The sequence below is a fragment of the Neofelis nebulosa genome, chromosome 8, assembly GCF_028018385.1.
Source record: "Neofelis nebulosa isolate mNeoNeb1 chromosome 8, mNeoNeb1.pri, whole genome shotgun sequence".
NCBI lineage: Eukaryota > Metazoa > Chordata > Mammalia > Carnivora > Felidae > Neofelis > Neofelis nebulosa.
Genome location: NC_080789.1, coordinates 129,767,514 through 129,789,803, shown reverse-complemented (window position 1 = coordinate 129,789,803; position 22,290 = coordinate 129,767,514). Strand labels below are relative to the sequence as shown.

General features: G+C 44.8%; 1 protein-coding gene and 1 long non-coding RNA gene across 2 annotated transcripts in view; one reads left to right on the top strand and one right to left on the bottom strand.

Moving 5' to 3' along the window:
• The window catches only part of FRMD4A (FERM domain containing 4A), a 614,411-nt gene extending 595,639 nt beyond the window's left edge, over nt 1–18,772 (bottom strand). Inside the window, exons 1-2 of the mRNA XM_058682170.1 lie at nt 18,473–18,772; nt 17,897–18,008 (exon numbers count right to left, since the gene is read on the bottom strand). Coding sequence (XP_058538153.1) covers nt 17,897–17,998 — 102 coding nt within the window. The 5' untranslated portion in view covers nt 17,999–18,008; nt 18,473–18,772. The remainder of the gene's footprint in view (nt 1–17,896; nt 18,009–18,472) is intronic.
• On the top strand, nt 16,073–17,003 carry LOC131483775 (uncharacterized). The gene is made up of 2 exons (XR_009247915.1): nt 16,073–16,645; nt 16,760–17,003. It is a non-coding gene; the product is annotated as an uncharacterized LOC131483775 (long non-coding RNA).
• Nucleotides 18,773–22,290: the final 3,518 nt, after the last annotated feature.

Here is a 22,290-nt window from a genome sequence, read left to right as displayed (position 1 = left end):
GATAAGAATTGGTTCTTATATTCCTAGAGCTTCGGAAGTAGAATTTTTTTTTTAATGTTTTATGTATTTTTGAGACAGAGAGAGACAGAGCATGAGCAGGGGAGGGGCAGAGAGAGAGGGAGACACAGAATCCGAAGCAGGCTCCAGGCTCTGAGCCGTCAGCACAGAGCCCGACGCGGGGCTCGAATCCACGAACCGCGAGATCATGACATGAGCCCAAGTCGGACGCTTAACTGACTGAGCCACCCAGGCACCCCCAAGGAAGTAGAATTTTTAAAAACAAATTTACAACATGGCTTTTTGGAGACAGTAATACAACAGTATCTGTAAAAATCGTAAATGGCATCCTCTTGATTGAGCACTCTCTACCTAGGGATAGATCCTACGTATGGTATACTCAAGCCATCTACAAAACGATGGAGGCACGTGGATGATCACTGCAGGGCTGTTTGTAAATACAGAACACTGAAAATAGCCTCATGTTCATCAGTGCAAGATTGATTAACCAATTATGAGTCGTTCAGACAATATAATATTGTACAACCTTTAAAAAGGATGAGGTAGCACTACAGGGATTGACAAGGAAGGATGGTGCAGATACATACAGAATTTCTGGAAGGATACACGAGAGTCTGAAGGAGTAAGGAACTAGGGTAGCACATACATATATAACATGTAAAAGTATCTCTATTTTTAAAAACCAGCCAAAAAAATTAATTTGCAAATAAAATGGTGTTAGTGGTCGGAAGGATTGGGAATGAAAAATCGCACGGCTAGGTATCTACCAAGAGCTTCAAAAACATCTTCGCCATATTGCCGGTTTGTTCAAATAACCATGACTGGGGAGGCACCTGGGTGGCTCAGTCAGTTAAGCATCTGACTCTTGGTTTTGGCTCAGGTCACTCTCCCATGGTCTGTGAGTTCAAGCCCCGCATTGGGCTCTGCATTGACAGTGCAGAGCCAGCCTGGGATATTCTCATTCTCATTCTCTCTCTCTCTCTCTCTCTCTCTCTCTCTCTCTACCCCTCCTCTGCATTCTCTGTCTCTCAAAATAAATAAACTTAAAAAAAAATTACCCATGATTGAGATTCTGATATTTATTAAAAAGACACAATGGTTATTCCTTCCCTCCTCCCTTCCCTGTTGTTCCGCGGATTCTGTGTCCTAACTGTCATCGTTGGATTTGGACTGGTAGCCTGACTGGGGTTTCAGAGGCTATTGTCAGCAACGACAGGAGGGTGAAAAGGTTTAGGCTTTGTACTAATGTCTCGTTCACATAGGCCACTTTGAGAGAATGACAGTTATATTTTAAATATTTTGGTATGCCCCTAAAAACCTCATGTACCAAACCAAACATTCAGCTAGTCTATTCGAATTCCTTACAAACTCATCTACATCCACGCTTACTGTTAGCACATTTCTTTCGGGTCACTACACAGCAGCCATTACCCTGAGCCACCTTCTCTATTGCAAGAGCCTAAAAACGACAGCCGCTCTCTTCCCTAGCCTCCCTTACAGCCGGGGTGATCTCGTGTGTTTTTCAGGGTTCTTTGTTGCAGACAACAAAACCCACCCGAATATAGCCTAAGTAGAAAGGGGTTTATTACACTAAATTAAGCAGTAGTTTAAGAATATATAGGAAAACCCGAAAACCAAAACCATTCCCCACAGACCACGGTGAATGTTGAAGCGCACCCAGAGGCCATTACAGCGGAAACCTATGGCGTCACTGAGCCGCCGCCTCTGACCCTGGAGCCTGAACGCCAGCAGCTCCGCCAAAGCTCATCCCCGAGAACCTCAACACTGTGTCACCTTGCTTGCAAGAACGTTTGATCTCCAACTGCCACTTCACATCAGTCGCCTCACCTTCCCCGATCTGGTGCTGGTGTGCTTGCTTGGTAGGAGCTGAGTCACATGCAGCGAGGTTGGGAAATGCAGTCCTGAGACCCCCCCGCCTCTACAGTTTAGGAGACTTTCTAGAGAGGGGTTGTCGGTGGGGGGGGGGGGGGGCGGTTGGCGGGTGCCAAGTAAACCTATCAGTAACATGTCATGTAAGTCACTCTGTTCTGGCCAGTTAAAAATAATGGGATGTGTTCTGGGGAGCTTCTGGGAGAAATTTTCCTCCTTGATAGAAACACAGAGACAAAGGAGAGCTTTCTTTACTGCTCCGTTTCTTTCTGCTTTTGGACACAGGAGTGAAGGACGTGAAGCTTAGAGTTGGGGCAGCCATCTTGGAACCAGCAGGGGAAGCATGGCCAACATTCCCTCCCACCCCCTCCTAGTGCTCACCTTCCAATCTCTCTGAGCGTGTTTCCTTGAGTCTCTAACAATGCTCCTGCTTTCCCCATCTCCCAGATATCTTCCTTGCTCCCTACCCCTCCTCTGGCTACTACCCGATGTCTGCTTTCCTGCTTTCCTACGTTCTCCTCTCTGTTTTACTTGCTCACCTCCTATTCTGCCTTCGTTCACTGCAACCTGGCTCCTGATTTTACCACATTTATGAGGCATCTCACCAGAAGGTCACTGCTGCCCTCCTGACTGGCAAATCTAATGAGGATTTTTCAGCTTTTCACTCCTTTAATTTTTCTGGGAGTCAGGATCATCGTTCCTCTTTCTTGAAATTCTCTGCTCTCTTGTCATTCAAGATAGTATACATTCCTGGACCTCCTTCCACCTCTCTGACTTTCTTTCTTTGCCTCGTTCATGGGCTTTCTTTCCATTCCCTATCCTTCCATTGCCTCATCCATGACTCATGGCCTCACCTGGTCTACACTCCCCCTGGTGGCCTTCACCCTTATTCTGTTGTCTGCATACTAATGACTCTGAATATGTATGTCCAGTCCAGAAATCTCCCCCAACTTCACATACATACATCCAACCATGGCTAAACACCTCTACTAGAAGTTTTCACAGGCCTCTGAGATGAAACTGTCCAAAATGAAGTTATCATTATTGCTTTTAAATCTGTTTTTCCCCTGTGACTGCCACCTGCTTCCTTTCCCAACATAAAGATCTGAGGTCATCCTTGACTCCTGCCCTGCGTCACCTGCCAAATTAAAATCTCATCAGCTGATGATCTCATCTCATCATTTCTTACTCATATTCCTACAGCCATTTTCTACACATCATTGGCAGAGTGATCTATACAAACACAGCATGATTATTTCATTCTCTTGCCCAAAACTGTTCAGATACCTTCCAGTATCTATAGGATATGGCTCAAGCTCCTCAGCAAGAGTATAGTCCTTCCTAACCTCTCCAACCTTGGCCTCTGCCTGTCCCTGTCTTGGATTTTAGTTGCTATTGCATCTCAACTCGTTGACTTTTCTGAAATGTATCATGCAATTGCATGGTCCTTTACGTTTGCTGATACTTTGACCTCTGCCTGAAACCCTTTCTCTACTTTGTCACCTGATCTGCATCTTCAAGCTCAGATACCACTTCTTGGAGGCTTTACTCATTCAACAAATGCTTACTGAGCACTTGCTATGTGCCAGGCACTGAGCTAAGAGCTAAAGAATCAATGGTGAATGAGACACAGTTGCCGCTCTAAAGAAACCTATAATCTACATAACGACCTCCCTCATCTTCCCATTGTCCTGAGTGGGTTGAGTGCCCTCTTCTGTGCTCCAGTTGTAGATAATGTAGGTTGTCTGTGCAGCAACCACACTCCCTTCTTCCTTCCTTCTTATGTGGGGTAGTAAGAATTGACCCAATTTCAAGCTTCAGTGGTAGATGCAGATACATCAAGCCAAGCACGGTGATTCCATGCCTCTTGGCTAATGACTAGTTCAAGATCTCATGCTTAAGCCAGTAAGTGCTTGGCTTTCCTATGGAGATGACCTGAGTTGACCCATTCAAAAATAAAGGAAGAAATCATGGTTCCTGTTTTAAGGAAAGACTCTTCTCTCCCCCCCAGGCTTGAACAAGGAAGTTGCCAATGGCAGTGAACTTGTGACCACGTGAGGGAAGCCATCCTGAAGACATAGCCCACAGATAAGAACAGAGCCAAAAGACTTAAGGGGACTGAAGGTGAATGTGGGACCAGAGGCAGATCCTAGAATTGGCTTCCCCTCTGGACTCAGTATGAACTAAAGAATTTCCCTATCTTAAAGCCTGTTTGAGCAGGCATTTTACTTATTATGGGAGTCATTACAAACCACCCACCTCTGTCTCCCACTTGAACTGCTCATCCCTGCCTTTTTCTCTACTCCCATTGGCTCACCACTACTTCAAGCCCACGTTACTGCTGGCCTGGCCGACCTCCGTATCTTCCTACCCGGTTTCCTCTCCTCAGGTCATCCCTTCTTTGAATCCATTCTCCGTATTACCTCTAGAGTGGTATTTCCACATCTCAACTCTGAACGTGTCATTTTTTGCTTCAAATCATCGATGCCTATTAGTAAAATTTATGGTCAAGTCCAAACTCCTTATCATTTATTCAGAAAATAGTTTGTGTCTACCCCTAGCCAGGATTTTTGCCTCTTCTCCTCCATTCCCTTTTGCCTTCCCCATTCAAAAATGTTACATAGTTGTTGGAACATGCAACTCTTCCATTTGCCTTTGTGTAGGCTCTTTCCCGGACCTGGGACTCCCCACCACCATCATCCACCTATCCACCTCTAATCCTTCAAAACTCACCTGAAACATCAGTGCCACGTGGTGGTTCTTGTTCTATGCTCTTCAACTCCACAGCACATTGGCGATTTCTTTGTCCTAACATTTATCTCACTACATTGGAATTGTTTTTCTAATGGCCTTTCCAATTACACTCTAAAGTTCTTGAGATCAATGACCAGGTGGTATTTACACATATGCCCACAGATCCTCAATGCTCACCATAATGTCTCTCTGATTGTAGTCCTCCATTAATGATTTTTTTTTAAAAAGAAGAAGAGGGGAGAGGAGGGAAGGGAAGCTTCAAATTTGTTCTGTCCTTGGTACTTCATGCCTTTAGAGTGTGTATTAAAAAGGCTGCCTTGTTCAGTAATCGTGGGGAATGGAGAGGAAACAAATAACACTTGATACAGGTAATGTTCATGTTCCCAATTCCAGCAGCATATGGCGTAGTTGTAATGGCCTAACATAAAGCATTCCCAGACAATATTAATGACCAACTAGGTTAATGACCGAAGACTAAGCCTCGGGCCATGAACACATTCTCCTTGTCATTAATCCCTATAAAATGGCCTCAGCTATGTTCATTACAGCTCAATTATGTTCACACTCCTCATGAGAAAAGAAAGCACTTCAGTCCTAATACCAAGCTATGTCCCTCCTTTTGCTTTGACACATGGGCAATAAAGATACAAAACAAATTATGAGTTCAAACACTAAGCATGGAAAAGAGGCAACACTACGGGAACTACTACTATGATTAGTCCCAATCATCAGTGGGGACAAAATCAGAGAACTTTGGAGGTCACAGAGAAGGCAGATGAAGATGTTCCTGATTCACACCTTCTCTGGGAATTCTTTGAAGGCATAACAGAGAAATGCTAACCGTGTGTTACTCTCTAAATGCTTAGAGTTTGGATAAACATCTAAAAACTCAAAGGTAACTTTCTGCCAGTAGGAAAAAAAAATTTTTAATGGACTTCTGATACCAACGTAATATTCCATCAATAGTTATGGAATGCTCCCTCTGAGCAAAATTCCATAGCCAAGTTGTGAGTAATTAAGACCCTCAAAGACCACGAAATTAAATTGCATAGAATGAATGCTCGTTGTGGTCGTTTTAAACATGTCACAAACCATGTTAACTCCCTTTCACCAAGAGGTGGAGTCTATATCCTCTCCCTTCCAATGCAGCCTCAGTGACTTGTTTGTAACCAAAAAAATGCAGCGGAAGTGAGTCCATGTGATTTCCGAGGCTAGCTCACAAAACGTGATACATTTCCGCCTTGTGAGCTTAGATACTCAATTTGAGGCCCTGAGCTACACATTAACAGTCCAGCGACCTTGAAGCAGCCATGTTGTAAGGAAACTCAGGTCATGTGGAGTTTTCCTACAAGAATGCTGTGGTCAAAAAACCAGCTGCGGTCCAGCGGATGGCAACACCCAGTGCCCGACAAGAGAGTGGAGATGCCTCCGGGAGATTTCAGACTTTAGCTGTTGAGTCACCCCAGACTTTCACTCATCCCAGGTGAGGCTCCAGACATTATAGAGCAAAAATAAGCCATTACCACGGCCACCTGTTGGAACTCGTGACCCACAGAATTGGTGAGCATAACAGAATGGTTGTTTTAAGTCACAGAATGTGGAGTAGTTGCTATGTAGCAGTAAGTAGTGAGCAGAACACACACACGCGCGATACGTCTAGTTGCATCATAGGGGTGGTGACAGTGGGCATGTGCGCAGTCTCAGCTCGCCTGTGCCCTACAGCAATCTGGGAGAAGCAGTCATCTAATGGAACTGCATTTAACCCGCCGCATCTAGTATATTCTGAGGCTGCTTCGCTTGGGTGGCTCAGTTAAGCATCCGACTCTTGATTTCGGCTCAGGTCATAATCTCGTGGTTTGTGAGTTCAAGCCCTGCATCGGGTTTTGTACTGGCAGTGAGGGGCTTGCTTGGGATTCTCGCTCTGCCCCTCTGGTGCTAATACTTTCTTTCTTTCTCTCAAAATACACAAACTTAAAAAAGTTCTGAGGTTGCTTCAATTAGACCACGTGGTACATTTAATGTGAGGAAAATTAATGCCAAAGTCAAGGTAACACTGACCTGGTACAAATGTGGCCTGTATCACAAGATAATATGAACTTTTTCTGATCATGGCTTCTAAATCTCCCCCTGCCCAAGTGTGGCTTTCTGGTCTTTTCCCTCTACGATCTTTCTTCTGGATTCCTGTGCTTCTAGTCTCATTCCCAGATCTGCCTCTCTGAATCGAATCACTGACCTAAGTGCCTACGATATCCAACTGCCCATCAGCCATCTCTGCTGGGAAATCCCATTATTTCCTCCACACCTTCAACTGGGTGGTCCTAAGCTAAGTGCAGCCCTTTTCTTCTGCAAATATATTTCTGGCTCTGAAGTTGTTCCTGGCACCACTCCCTGAAGCTCCAGATCCAACACTCTGTAGTCCTGGGTGACTGCTCCCTGTGCGTGGGTCCCACCATCCATCTATCCTATGGTCCTGATGATGCTGCCTTCAGAATGTCCCTTGAACTCATCCATGTTCCACTTTTCCCATAGCCACCACCATGCTGCCTCTTCACTCTCCACCAGAGTTCATGCATTTGATATTTTTAATGTTTATTTATTTTTGAGAGAGAGAGAGGCGCAGAGAGAGAGGGGGACAGAGGATCCAAAGCGGGTTCTGTGCTGAGAGCAGAGAGCCCAATGCAGGGCTCAAACTCACGAACTGTGAGATCATGACTTGAGCTGAAGTTGGACGCTTAACCAGCTGAGCCACCCAGGCGCCCCCAAGCATGTGATTCTAAATAGGTGTTCTCCCCCCTGTCTCCCCTACATACCACCACCAAATTAAATTTCCCAACCCTTACACCGGCTAAGTCAGTCCCCATGCGAGAACACAGACAGGCCCCTAAATGCCTGTGGCTCTAATACAGGTGCTCATGGGAGCATCTGCAATGTCTTCCCTCATCTGGTTCCAACGTGCTCCAAAAGCTTTCCTCCTCCTCCTCCACAAGGCAAATCCTCTCCTACCAGTCCCTCCTCCCCACCCCTACCTCAGCCCTCATGGGATCTCTATCATCTACCACAGTGGTTCATAATCCTCTCCTCCTGAATCTCCCTGATCCCTTTTTTCTTTTCCCAGAAAGATACTCCGTCCCTTCTCTCCCTCATTAAAAAGAAACACGCCCCAATCTCACCTCTAAGAATTTATCTGAAGCAAATGAAAACAGGATCTCTAAGAGGTATCTATATCCTCATGTTCATTGCTGCATTAGTCACAATAACCAAGACATTGGCTAACCACAACAACCTACCTAAGACATTGGCTGACCGAGGTGATCTAACTTTCCATGGATGGATGAATGGATAAAGCAGATGTGATACACACACACACACACACACACACACAGGAATATTATTCAGCCACAAGGAAGAAGGAATTTCTGCCATTTATGACAACTGGGATGAATCTTGAGAGCATTACCCTAAGTGAAGTAAGTCAGACAGAGAAAGACAAATACAGTATGGCATCATTTAAATGTGGAGTCTTAAAAGCTAAACCTACAGAAAATAGTACAGTGTCAGTTATCAGGGGCTGGGGGTGGGGTAAATGGAGATTACTGGTAAAGGTACAAACTTATAGTTGGAAGATGAGTAAGTTCTGGAGATCTAATATACAGCATGGTGACTATAGCTAATGACGCTGTATTATACACTTGAAAGTTGCTGAGAGAGATTTTAGATTTTCTTAGCACAACAAAAAAATGATAAGTATGTGCTTGATGGAGGTGTTAGCTAATGCTAAGTGGTAATCATAATGCAATATATCAGTGTAACAAATCAATATGCTGTACACCTTAAACTTACACAATGTATATGTCAATCATATCTCAATAAAGGGGGAAAAAACTGCATCCTTCAAAATGGCCTGATGTCCTCTTCCTCCACAGACCCTGTCATAACTAGATCTCTAGGTCGCCCTCCCCTACCCCTCCCAGACCACTTCTCTGAATTCCTTCCCACGCACTGTTGGTACTGTGGCCCATAAGGTGGGACCATTTCCTCTCACGAGGTTGTGAGGTGTTACCTCAACGTATTCTGTAATTGTATTTCTTTGTGATATAGAAGCTCTGGAACAAGACTCGTGTGTTTTCCTCACCTCAACTTCCTCCCCAAAGCCTGGTCCTGTGCTAAACTGCCAGAAGTGATGGATCAATACTTTCATTCACTGAATATATGGAGAACAGTGCAAGGTGTTGGGACCAGATAAATTCCTTCAGGTTCTATGGCTTTTACCTTGATTGGAATGCCTTGCCCACAACTTTCCACCACTGCCTTCTTCTTGCCAATCACCTTTTAGCTTCCTCAGAAGGCTCCCTTGATCACCCACTCTAAAGCTATCCCCCAACCACGGTTTCCTCACCATCACTTTCAATTTGCTCTAGAGCAATTATCACTCCCTGATATTTCTATGTATTTTCAATGTATTTATTTTTTTAACCTCTCCCTGGGTAAGCTCAAGGACAACAAAAACCTTGTCTGTCTTGTTCACTTCACCGTATCCCTCATGTTAAAATAGTGTCCAAAAGACAGTAGGCACTCAATAAATATTTGTTGGATGAATGGATGAGAAATACTCCATATTGTTGATGTACTCTTACTCTGTTAAGGAAAACAGATACAAAAGTCAAATATCATATGGCAGTGTTATCAATAAGTGAAATGATAGAAAATATAAATATAAATGAAGTACAAGAAAAAGTGAGGAAGGTAGAAAGAGCCATAGTCCAAGTAGTGGAAAGAGCACACTCACAGGTGCACAGGCTTGAGCCAGCATGTTATTTATGGGGAGCAGGAAGAGCCCAACACGGCCAGGGCACCAATTCTGAGGGGTCGTGGTGGGAACAGTGGGAGTGAGATTGGACAGGGAGGCAGAGGTTGGAGCTTGAAGTAACTAATGTGGTTTGTTATAAAGCTTGACCACTTTGTAGTGCATATGGACACCAAGTTGTATTGTTGTATATCTGAAACTTCTATATTGTTATATACCAATTTTACCTCAATTAAAAAATAAAAAGCTTGAGCTTTATTCCAGGTATAATCAAGTATAATCAGAGGATTTTAGACCTTCATTTTAGAAGAAAATCCTACATCTAATTACTAGAGAAATCAGAATCATTTTATAAATATCACTCCGGAAAATGTATGTACAGAAGATTAGACATAGTGAAAAGAGAGTAGAAACAGAGACCCAGGTGGGTGAGATTATAAACTTGACAGTCAGTGGGAGGGATAAGGGAGGAGGGGCCAGATCACAGAGAAATGAGGGAGCAGAGGCAAAAGAACCTGGAGATAACTGAACAAGGTAGATGAGGGAGAAGGAGGAGTCAACAATGAATTCTGGGATGACAGGCAAAATGGTCCTACCACCAATGGAAGTAAGACATGTAGACCAGGAGGAAGGTCACCGTTCCTCTTTAGGGTGAAGTGAATTTGAGGCACCCATGGGACAAACAGGAGGGTCAATCTGATAAGCATCTGGATTGGCAGTCATGAGAAACTTGGGAGCAAGGCCTGAGCCAAAGCCATGATTAGAAGGTCATGAATGTACAGACAAGAGTTAAAACCATGGGCATGCATGACATTGCTTGGGGAGTGGGACTGGATCTATGGCTCAGGAAAGTGCTTCTCCAGGTCTGGAAAGTGAGATTAAAATTTCAATATCCAGGGTTATAAAAAGCACTCATTACTATAGGCCAATGTTACCTTGACACTGGAATTTAGTCTTCTAACTCTGTATGTACCCCCATGGTTTCAGTCAATCACGTTTCCAGGACCTTTGATTATGACCAGGCCAAAATACCATATGTTCCATGTGACTTCACATTTTGGCATAGAATTCAGTGAAATACTGCTACCTGCACCAGTAACATATGGTCTCCAAATGACTATTAAACTTTGCAAAGCAGCCACACAATTAATTTTTAGCAGAGATCCACTAATAGCCACCCAATCATGTATAGCAAGCCTGGATGGCATGCATTTTGCATTTGCCAGAGAGAACATATTGCAGCCCATATTTTAGTCATCTTCCCTTAGAGGGTAAGAAAATTTCGTTGGTTATTCAAGACAGGAATGCAAATTTAAATTTGCTCATGACAGGAGCAGTTCACCTGATCCTAGGTCCATCTGTTTTCCAAAACAACTGGCTGGTTGTCCAACGTGGTCCCTGATTTCAGGAACTGGAATGCAGACAGGCTTGGGCAACTTCTTTTAGATGGACTCTGGCTCATGCAGGAGTCCAGTGAGATGAGTCTGGGGGGATGGTAGTTCCATATCATTTTAATGTAAAGAAACAACTGCTAATACTTACTGTGTATTTACTTTGATCCAGGAACAATGCTAAGTACTTCACCTGCATATCTCATTGAATTATCCCAAGTATTACACGGTAGCTACTATTATCCCATTTTACAGATGGTGAGACCTTTTCAAACAAGCATAAACTATTTAGACAATTGGGCTTTTCCACTTATATTCATTTTTGAGGAAAACTGAACCAATGATTTAGGGTTCACTGATGCTTTACCCACCCCCTCCCCGACCCCCGACTGGTTTTATAGGAGTCTTATAATGATACACACGTTGCAAAGACCACTGTAATGAGTACGTATTGTTTTTACCTTGGTAGTACCCCTTCCTCCTTCCTAGTAAAAGAGCTCTTCTCCTTCTGGAACCTGCCATTCTCACTCCATGTGATTCAGGTGAACTTATCAGTCAAGTGACCCAACTCCTTTCTCCCCACAGGTCTAGACACAGACGCCAACACGCTTGGTCAGAGAACCAGTGATTGGCCAGGGGCAAAACCTATTACCCAACAGGGCCTAATGGATGTTGGGAAATGACCTCATAAGGAAAGTTCCACTTATTTATCTGGGCCCACCAGCTCTGTGAACAAGTTATCCCGGAGCTGCTGAGAGAAAGAAACTGCTGGAGCCTAAAGTTAACACAGAGCAAAGTAGAATCTTTGCTAGATTAGAAAGACATGGAGAGAAACAGAGAAACAGGGTCTGGACTCTGTCACCCAAAGTCCTCAGTCCAGCTTTTCCTGGAACCACTTCACTCCTTGGAACGAGTCAGTACGTTTCATCAGTCAATACGTGTCCCTTCTTTCTTAATGCTGGTGTGAGTGAACTCTGTCCCTTACAACCAGAAAGACATAAAATGAAGTAAAAAATATGGTCAGCAAAAACTTATCTGAGAGAGGCAGTATGACTCACTGATTTTAAATTTCACCCTCTGAGAGAGAGAAATCTGTACACTAAACACTAACTACAAAAATTATTAGTGTCAAGATTTCAAACATACCCATTAGGAAATTCCATTTTAGAAGGTGGATAATTGGGTTTAAGAAGGATTTTAGCTACTGACTTAGATATAATGTTACAGAAACATTTTCTAGGGATGTTTTGATAATCATCCTATTTTATTTTCATTTTTTAAATGCTTATTTATTTTTGACAGAGAGAGACAGAGTGAGCAGAGGAGGGTCAGAGAGAGGGAGACACAGAATCTGAAGCAGGCTCCAGGCTCTGAGCTGTCAGCTCGACAAAGCCCGACACAGGGTTCAAACCCACGAACCGTGAGATCATGACCTGAGGTGACGTCGGACGCTTAACTGACTGAGCGACCCAGGCTCCCCCACAATCAGCCTACTTTAAATAAACCAGAAAGATAAATGACACTAAGAACACTACCCACTATAGACCTGAATATCTAGGACCCCTGCCCTGGGCCCCAAGCTTACATGGCCCCACTCTGTGCACAGTGCTTCAGGTGACTATGCTCTCTTACCACGTAATTATTATTCTTTAAATTTCTATAAAGGGGTCAAATTACCTTTTCAAATGTATTGGTTAAACGTTATGGAAACCATCACAATTAGCCAAGTCTTCTTGGGCAAGCTGTTTAGCGTCTCTGGATCTTAGTTTTACCATATAATAGAAAGATACAGTACCTGTCCTAACAACAGGCACAAAAGCACTTTGAAAATTAACAGGAGGGGCGCCGGGTGGCTTGGTCGGTTAAGCATCCAACTTCGGCTCAGGTCAGGATCTCATGGTCCGTGAGTTCGAGCCCCACGTCGGGCTCTGTGCTGACAGCTCAGAGCCTGGAGCCTGTTTCGGATTCTGTGTCTCCCTCTCTCTCTGCCCCTCCCCTGTTCATGCTCTGTCTCTCTCTGTCTCAAAAATAAATAAACGTTAAAAAAAATTTAAAAAAAAAAGAAAGAAAATTAAAAGGATTATTATTATTACTCAAGAGCAAGATTTCTTAGGACAGACTTTAATTTTATCCTATGCCTTTTGCCTTTCGCAATCTGGAGAAAATCCACGGTCTTTTTTTTGTTTTTTAAGTTTACTTATTTATTTTGAGAGAGGGGGCACTAGCAGGGAAGGTGCAGAGAGAGAGAGAGAGAGGGAGAGTGGGAATCCCAGCAGGCTCCATGCTATCCACACAGAACCCAATGCGGCGCTCACTCTCACAAACCATGAGATCCTGACCTGAGCCGAAACCAAGAGTTGACACTTAATTGACTGAGCCACCCAGGTGCCCCAGAAAATCCATGGTCTATTAGAGATTCCAAATAGAGACTTGTCACAGGTCAAATTCAGAAGAAAATTATGTTATAGTTATAGAACTAGGACCTTGGTCATACCCCTAACCTGCCTTTCTGGCCACCAAAGCCTTTGTCACCTCTAGGAACTCTGTCCTAACCAGTCTACTTTCTATCTCCCAACAGCCTGGACTCTACCCTAATTCATTCAGTCTTCTCACCTCAGATTTACCCTCCTCTATTCTTCAACATGTTACTTAAACTTAAACCAGTTTTCCCATTCTAATAGTCAGTGGTACATCTTTTCAATTAATTTTTAAGTTCACTAAAGCCACGGACTGGCTTGTATTCTCCCTGTACAGAGTAGATACTCAGCAAATATTGGTTGGGTAATTAAAAAAGAAAATTTCCAAAGGAGGAAACTATCTGAGGAAAGACGAATCCATAATAAAATGAAATGAACTAGAGAGATGAAGTTTTACAAGAGCAGGTTATCAGCTAGAATCTATTCAAACAGACCAGAGAGCTAGTCTGTTCAAGAGAATCCCAGAAATCTGAAATCAAATTTTTAGAAATACAAAGACTCTTCAAGATAATCTAATTCACATCTTTCATTCACTGAGAATAGTCACCCACTAATTTCTCTGATTTACGAATTGAAGTTTTTTAATATTTAATTTTCCTATTACAAAAACTTGACTTTTGGCAATTTTCTTACAAACAATGTGCAAGAGAATGGAACCTCAAAAACGTGGAAAATCTCTTATGGATATAAAAATATTTTTTTGTGCTAGAGTCAAAGCAGATGTCTTGAGCCAGATGTATGGTATCACCTTTTATTTTGAATTGCAATATGGAAAAGAATGCAGATAAACAAGACGATAGAACTACTCGCCTTAAAATGTGAAAAACGCAGAATGGCTCAGATACGAGGCGCCCTTGATGGGCTAAATCCAAAGCGTTAGAAGATCCTGGTGGTGAAGTTCTCGACCTTTGACATGACATCAAAGTCAGCCCTGGCTTGAGAGTCAGAGGACCCTGATCGTGAGACTTTGCCCTATCACTTTCAGTCGTGGGACCATTGACAGTTTCTCAAATTCTGATTACCAAATAAGTTTGTCTTAAAACTAGGATTGTTGAAGGGATTAAGTGAGATAATACAGGTGAAGATGCTTTGCAGAAAATCGTAATTTGCACTATAGCCTAGCTAGCTAACTTACATTAAAATATTGTAATCTGAGCTTTCAGAATCTAAGAGCCAAAATATCCTCATACCACCTCTGTAGCCCCATGGCTATCCGTCTCTATGCTGTCATTAGAGAAATGATCAACAAATCTTTGGCCCTAGCACATTCCAGCCTTTAAAGGGTTCCCCAAACTCATGTGATTTCAGCAAATGACACATAGCCAAGAGCTTCCTGCTCTATAATTAGTGACATCCTGCTGGAGGCTCCCAACAGTGTCTTTTCTTGCTTCCCAAAATTTCTGCAAAAATGAAGGAGGTGGGCTTTTCAATGGCATGTGGTCTTCACCACCAGTATCTGTCCTCTGTCTGAGTCCACGCTTCGTTGTTTGAGGACCTCCGTGTGGCATAGATGATCATCACCACCCCCCCCCCCCCCCAATACTAACTCTTCATTGAAAGAATCAGTGAAATGCACTCACCTCAAGGCAGTCAGCACATGCTTACAACCCAGGACCCCTTCCAGAGGCTCTAAGCCCAGCACCAGCTTGGAAAAGTCACCTTTGGTACTTTTCAAAGGTCACCTGCTCTAGTCCGGCAGAATAAATCAGGCTCCCGTGGGGGGGTAGGTCTCCAGACAACAGAGTGTGAACAAATGCAAATGATCACCCCTTCCAGTAAATAACACAAAACACTTCTTCTGGCATAAAAGCCATATGGTTGGGAACAAATTCTACCATCTAAAAGCAGCACTGCCCATATCCTAGGGTACAACTAAGACATAATGCTGAATAAAGCGTTACAGTTGCCCGTCAAGGACCTCTATTCTAGACGCTATTCCTAGAGGTCTTATGTTATGTTTAACAGAGCTTAAAGGGACCCTACAGAGGACCATGACCCCCTCAGAAAGCAAATGACGCAACTAAGGCACAGAAAAAGGAAGCGACATATCCAGGACCGCCCAGGGAGTGGGGAACAGCTGGGAACAGAACGTAGGGCTCTCCAATTCCAGATCTGGTGCCACCTTGCAGAACCAAATAAATGTATTCTGCCCTGAATCATGTCGAGTCTACACGGAGTATAACCTCTGCCTGTGTCCTTATCCAAAACCAAGGGGTGTGGCCAGTCGCTCCCCCCCCCCCCCCCCCCCGCTCCCTGCTGGTTCCCTGCAGCCCAATGACTCGATACCACGAAATTGCAGAACTCCCATCAAGCCATCTGATATTGACCTCCCCCCAAACGGGGTGCTTATGAGCTCTGGCCTTTATACTATGCTACCCTCCTCAGTTAGCAGAGGCACTCCATAAATACTGAGAATTGATTGGCTGCTTGAGTAGCTAACAAATAATAATGTTTACAGCTTCCTTCCAGAACTCACGGCCAAAGCAACTCTGCTAAATGGCCTCCTTTCCTCCTCTCTTCCTCAGTGACTTGCTTATATACATTTTGAGACTCATCCTGCAATAGTTGGGAAGCAATTATGTTGAGGTTTCTTCTTAACAATGAAAAAAGGAACAAAGTCCATAAGGGAAAATTCCCTCTGAACCGGTTGTGAACAGGAAAACACACCCTGACTATGGTTACACATGGTTCTCCAAGGTTCTCTAATCTAATGCCCCATTGTGATGTCAAGAGCCACTTCCCCCAGCTTCTGAGGGAGACACACATGTAATCCTTTAATCTGGGCAGGAGGTGAGCACTAGGGAGAGATCTAAGGGCAGAGGCCGCTGACACAGAGGATAAAGTCTGAGCCACGGAGACCTCCCGGACAGCAACCGTAATATTTGGGAGCACCAGGAACGGAACCTCAGTGCGTATGTCTCAGAAGCAGCTGGACCAGCATGTCGAGGGGATTTTTCCTTAGGGCTCCCAGTAAAACAGGTGCATGCCCGAACGCTCAGAAGCATGGAGAAGAAATCAGGACAGAAATGTGGAGGCAAACAGGCCCAGCTCTCCCTACAGCTGATTTTTAAGAACACATTTCTTCCCTATTTTAACATAATGCAAGATTTATTTCTGTCAAGCAATACTAGATTATACGCACACGCCTACCTGAACAGGAGCCTATGTGCCCTTATTTTTTTGCACATGACTCAGACCCCGGTTTCCCAGAGTCTCTTGGTCCTCAGAGACACTGCCACTGTGTCACCTGCCACAGTCAGAAATCCTCAGACCCTAACCATCCACGTATGTGACCACTGGACATATCAGTGGTCAGTATCATTGGATACAGTATCATTGGACAATATAAGTATAAGGAAGGGAGAGGAGACCAGGGTAATTTCTCCAGAAAACAACTTTAATTCTTTTGACTACTTCTCTTGCAGTGGAATTGGAAGTGAGCAGAAGATCCCAGTCGTTTCAAATGGCTCTGGGGCCGAAACGACATTTGAGGTGAAAAAGAACCATGATCTCCGTCCCTCTTAACTTGACCCAGCTCATTGCTCAAGAGGCAGGCTCCCCACTGGTTCCTCTTCCAAGTGCTCTTAACAAACTCATCAGGCCTCACAAAGCTGTATTTCCCCCTCTCAGTCAGAAAACACAGATCAATATACTCAGCAGAAGCACTTATGCTTTGTCCGTAAAAATCTCCTGTGTAACTATTAGAAACATTCACACGCGGAGCCTGATGTGGGCTATTTCCGTCAGCATTACCCTGGCATGTGAGCTAGTCAGCGAGGAGAAGGGGGGCAACACGACAGCGAAAGCAAACTTGAATCTAGAGCCTAGCCCGAAGTCAATCAGGTTAAAACAAGGTGACGCCACTGTCCCTGTATTGCTTAGACAGGCTAAGAGCGGAGGCCTTCTTAACATGATGGAAATCACAGAGAGGCTTAAAGGAGGTCAGTGGTCTACACGCGGGCAAGGGCCTGGACAAGGCCTGCCAGAGTCTCCCCTGCAGTCACAGTTGGGAGGTGGCTCTGCAGTCCCAGTGTTAAAAAGGCCACAGACAACCTCCTTGGCCACTTCCCCGGGGAAATCAGAGTAAACACGTGGGCACCTAGAAAGAAGATCCTATTCAATTGTTCCGTGGGCAAAAAAAATTCCACAGTTGCTATGAGATGACAGAAAAACAAATCAACAAACAGGATCACCTCAACTTAGATGCAAAAGGCAGCGGGGGAGGGGAGGGGAGGGGAGGGAGGGGGAAGGATGCTGAGGAGCCAGGGGGAGGCGTCGGTGGGAATCTATTTCCAGGGGCTCTTAGCACCTGTTTGCAAGCATCTCTCTCAAAATAGTATTAAGCAACAAGTTTCTAAAATGGCAAATCTAGGGCTTCTCTTCCCTGAGAGTGCTTTGTCATGGCTGATGCTCTCACCCAAGAAATCATTTGCAACAAGCCTGCGGGATAAAGCGGAGCGATTTTTAGCATGTCTGCAGCACTGCAGCGGCAGCCCACGGTGCGGGAGGGTAAGGCTGGAGCTGGGCGCTGCCCGGGCCCCACCTCCTCCCGGAGCACTCACCATCAGCAGGCTGAGAGCAGAGTCGGGCACCAGCTGCACAGCCATGGTCTCCGATTCCCATGCACAGTCAGTTTGCCTGGGCCCTGGGTGACTGCGAAGCATCCACAAATACCTACAGCAAACCAGCCAGAAATCCAGACTCAGGGCGCAAAAGGCTCAGAATGAAGACAGGCCACATTTCATATGGGGCGGAGGGCGGGGGGGCGGTCAGGCGGATATTGGGAAGAAAGGGTGGGAACAGTGCTTAAGGATTTAAAAAAAAGAAAAAACAAGAACGAAAATAGGAAGCTGCAGGTTATTTAAAGGTGAGCCCTCCCTAGCTTCACCAAGCTGCATGAGCACAGAAACCACATCAAACACAAATATGAAAGCTGGGAACACAGAATTTTTAACTGATACCTTAGCCTAGGCAGCAGCAACTCTTAACTCATAATTAAAATAAAACATATTCCCTATTGCAGATAAATCAACCAACCCGATCACCACCACCACCACCACCAGCCCCCCCCCCCAAACTCCCACCCCACAATCTCTCAGCAATTCTGCTGCATAAACATGCTGAATGTCACTACCTACCGCTTGCAATCTGGTCAGTATCTTCTCTTCCTGCAGAAAGGTGTGTCCCTTTTGCAAAAATCAAGTATCTGGGAGTGAGAGAGCCGAGCCTGACCAAAAGCACCAGGCAGTTACTGGAGATCAGCAAATGCCCTCATCACCACCAAGTAATAAGTCAGTTATGCAATGACCCCTCCATCATCCTTAAATCTACTTTCCCTCTCCAAGTGGACTGGCCAGCTTAGTTCCCCGTGGGGCTAACATACTTACAAGGAACATGTAATTACACTGCCTGTTCTGTTAGCGTTCTGATCTCCCAGGCTGTACCACATGTACGAAGCAGACAGGCACCCTCTACCTCTCTCCCTCCCTTCCTCCCGCCCTTCCTCCCTCCCTTCCTTTCCCTCCCATCTCTCCACCAGGCTGCCTGTTAGGAATTTTGAAGGAGCCTCTCTAGCTCACAGAGGTACAGGAGGCTAATTTGTAGTAAGAGACACTGCTTAAGACAATAAGGCAAATTAGCCTTGAAAATCATATCATGCAGCATTTTCCTTGGAAGATGTCAATGGCAAAAAAAAAAAAAAAAAAAAAAAAGGAAGCCTGCCCAGTCTTGTTATATAATGAGAGGCTGAAAAGGCTTCTCAGAGTCAAAGATTTGAGAAAATTCAAACACTTTTTTTTTTATGAGCAACGTCAAGCTTCTATGTCTTATGGAGTCTAATTATTCATCTACACATGGCAATTACTAATACTTCTAGTAACAGTTTTCACGTTCTCTTTCAATTTCTTCCTTCACTCACCTGCTGTAACGACTCCAAAAATTCCTTGCAATTAACTGGACGCTGTGAAATGTAAGAGAAACCAACTTTGTAAATAAGAAACCGGGGGGGAGGAATTTCATCACGTTTACATGTTCCTATGGACAACTATATCTGTGGTCCCTGTATCGTTCATATTTTAAAAGCATTTATTTCATTATCACAAAATGCTCAACAATATTCATTGAATGAATTAGAAGATCCCTCTCTAATCGTTTATCCTGTGGCCCAGTGCGGTTAAAGCTTTATTCCATGGTGTCTGATTGGATTCTAATGCCCTTGACCTCAGGAACCTCTGAGAATCTTTGTACTGTCAGGTGCTTGGAGATTCACAGCATGACTGGAGTCATGTGAACGTGACCTTGCACTGAGCTGTGGGAATATTCTAGAGTTGCTGGTGGGTTTCACAAAAGAATTTTTGATTTTTACAATAATTCATTATTTGATTACAATAATTTAAAGAACATATCTATAGCATTCCCTTAACCTTGCAGGTATGTTTCTAAATGTATTCAAATGATAACTGCTGAGTGCCTACTGTATACAGTACTCTATGATAAGTTTTGTGGAAGATGCAAAGCTAAATCATGGCCCCTGCCCTCAAGGAGCTTTTTATCTGACAGATACAATGATATCCAACAATCATCTATGATACATGACAATATGTGATAAATGCTGGAAAGTGACTTAAAAACAATTAGTTTGGGGGGCACCTGGATGGCTCAGTCGGTGAGCATCTGACTTCAGCTCAGGTCATGATCTTACAGTCCATGAGTTCGAGCCTTCCATCTGGCTCACTGCTGACAGTGCAGAGCCCGCTTCAGATCCTCTCTCTCTCTCCGCTCCTCCCCCATTTCTTTCCAAAAAGAAATAAAACATTTAAAAAATAATTTTAAAAATGTTTTAAAAATAGTTTGGGCCGCGCAGAGTAGGGAGAGTTTACTTTTGGCTTCAAGAACATGGCAGTTTTTAAGCTGGAACTTGAGGAATAAGCAGAATGTCTTGCTTATGACCTGTGTTTTATAATTCTACACGGACCATGAGCTTGTAAAACACAGAAAGCACAGGGAGAAATTAATACTGTGCTACTGCAGCTGGTGGGTGTGGTGGGAAGGGGAAGGTGTGCCCATCGAGGGCCCAGCAGGAGCCTTTGCAGGCCCAGGGGTACAGGACTCGCTCGGGTTGCACAGGCAGGCCTGGGAGACTTGACCTCATCTGCGGGTGCCAGGCGTCAGCATAACTGCCTTTCTTTCTCCCTACTCTGCTTGGAAAACCTCATGCTGGAAAGAATATAATCCTGCCACATGAAGCAACGTGGATGGAACTGGAAGGCATTATGCTAAGTGAAATAAGTCAGTCAGAGAAGGACAGATATCCTATGTTTTCGCTCACGTGGATCTTGAGAAACTGAACAGAAGACACTGGGGGAGGGGAAGGGGGAGAAACAGTTACAAACAGAGGGGTGGGGGAGGCAAACCACAAGAGACTCCTGAATACAGAGACCAAACTGACGGTGGATGGGGTGTGGGGAAGTGGGTGATGCACAGGGAGGCGGGCACTTGTTGGGATGAGCACTGGGTGTCGTAGGGAAGCCAGTTTGACAATAAATTATATTTAAAAAGAAAAAAAAAACCCCAAAAAACGTCATGCTGAACCTTTGCCCAGCTTCTTTAGGAAAAAAGAGTCTGCAGCCGACCTCGGGAAGACATGACTGGGAGGCGCTCTATCAGGGCGGCAAGAGAGAAGGAGCTGGGAAGGCAGGGCCCGGAGGGGCGAGCAGAGGTACAGTGCTGCCCGCTGAGCTGCGCAGTCAGGGGGAAAGGCTTCGGACGGGCACGGAGCTGCATGCCTTGGCACAGTCCGTCAGGGACAGAGGGCCTCGCTAGCCTGTTCCTGTCTCCGTCTTGTTGGTCAGATTGACCCCGTCGGGCACGAAGTTCCTCGCGCTTCAGAGAAACGCCTGCTACTACGTGGAAGCATGGGAAGTTCAGAAAGGCCTGGGGTCTGGACCAGAATTGGAAGGAGGCGCCACAGACTCGGTGGGTCAGTCAGACAGGGCGCTGGCATGGGAGCTTCTGAGGCTCCATCCTCGGCGGCTGTTCTAGAGACTGTCCCAAAGCCAGCCCACACCCTGGAGAGGTCTGCAGGGGCGGGCAGCGCTAGGAGCTGAAAAGTCAGTGGCGGCCCGTAGGCCCCACCGAGCAAATAGCTAAATCCAGGGGAGGAGTGGGGGGGACAGGAGAATCTGGGGGGTGGATGAAGTGAGTGTGGTCAAAGTGTGTAGGCTTACACACTTTCCAATGTCTGAAGTTATACCCTCCATGAAATATTCCCTGGATTTTCCACTTGAGTACTCTATTTGTTTTGTTTGGACAACTTCTAAGTTGCTGCTTTTTTTTTATTTTTTATTTTTTATTTTTTATATAACAGCTATTCACTTTGCTCTATTATCCCCGTCCTAGAGAGTGAGAAACCCGACATCAGACCTACTGTCAGCTGCCTCTGTGCACCCGTGCGGCTCTGAGCACGGAGCTCAGACAGCGGTGGGTACTCAGTCCTATCAATGGGCATGAGGGGAGGTGCTGAAATGTGAAGGACACAGAGCAAGGGGGCCAGGACAGCATCCCAGGGATGGGGGCGGGCAGCTAGAACACAGGGAGTTGGTGAGAAGTAAGCGTCTGACGGAGAACGAGGGAGCCCCAGGATTCCAGGGACGAGGGTGGCTCCACAAAGATGCCTGGAGCCTTCAGTAGAGTTAGAGACAAGGAAGTCCAAGTGCAAAGGATTACGGAGCAGCATGTGAGGAAAAGGAGTTAATTAGCATAAAATAGACTCGTACCTTAATTAAAAAAAAAAAAAAAGTGAGATAGGAGTTCCCTAGGTCTTTTCAAAACCTTGTTCAAAAGCAATCCAGATCATAGAAGGAGGCATGCAAGACAGCAAGCAGTCCTTTCCTCCAAGGAAGGAAATTCCATCCTTGGCTGGTGTTACCTCTCAAGACACGTAATCCCTTTCAGTGTA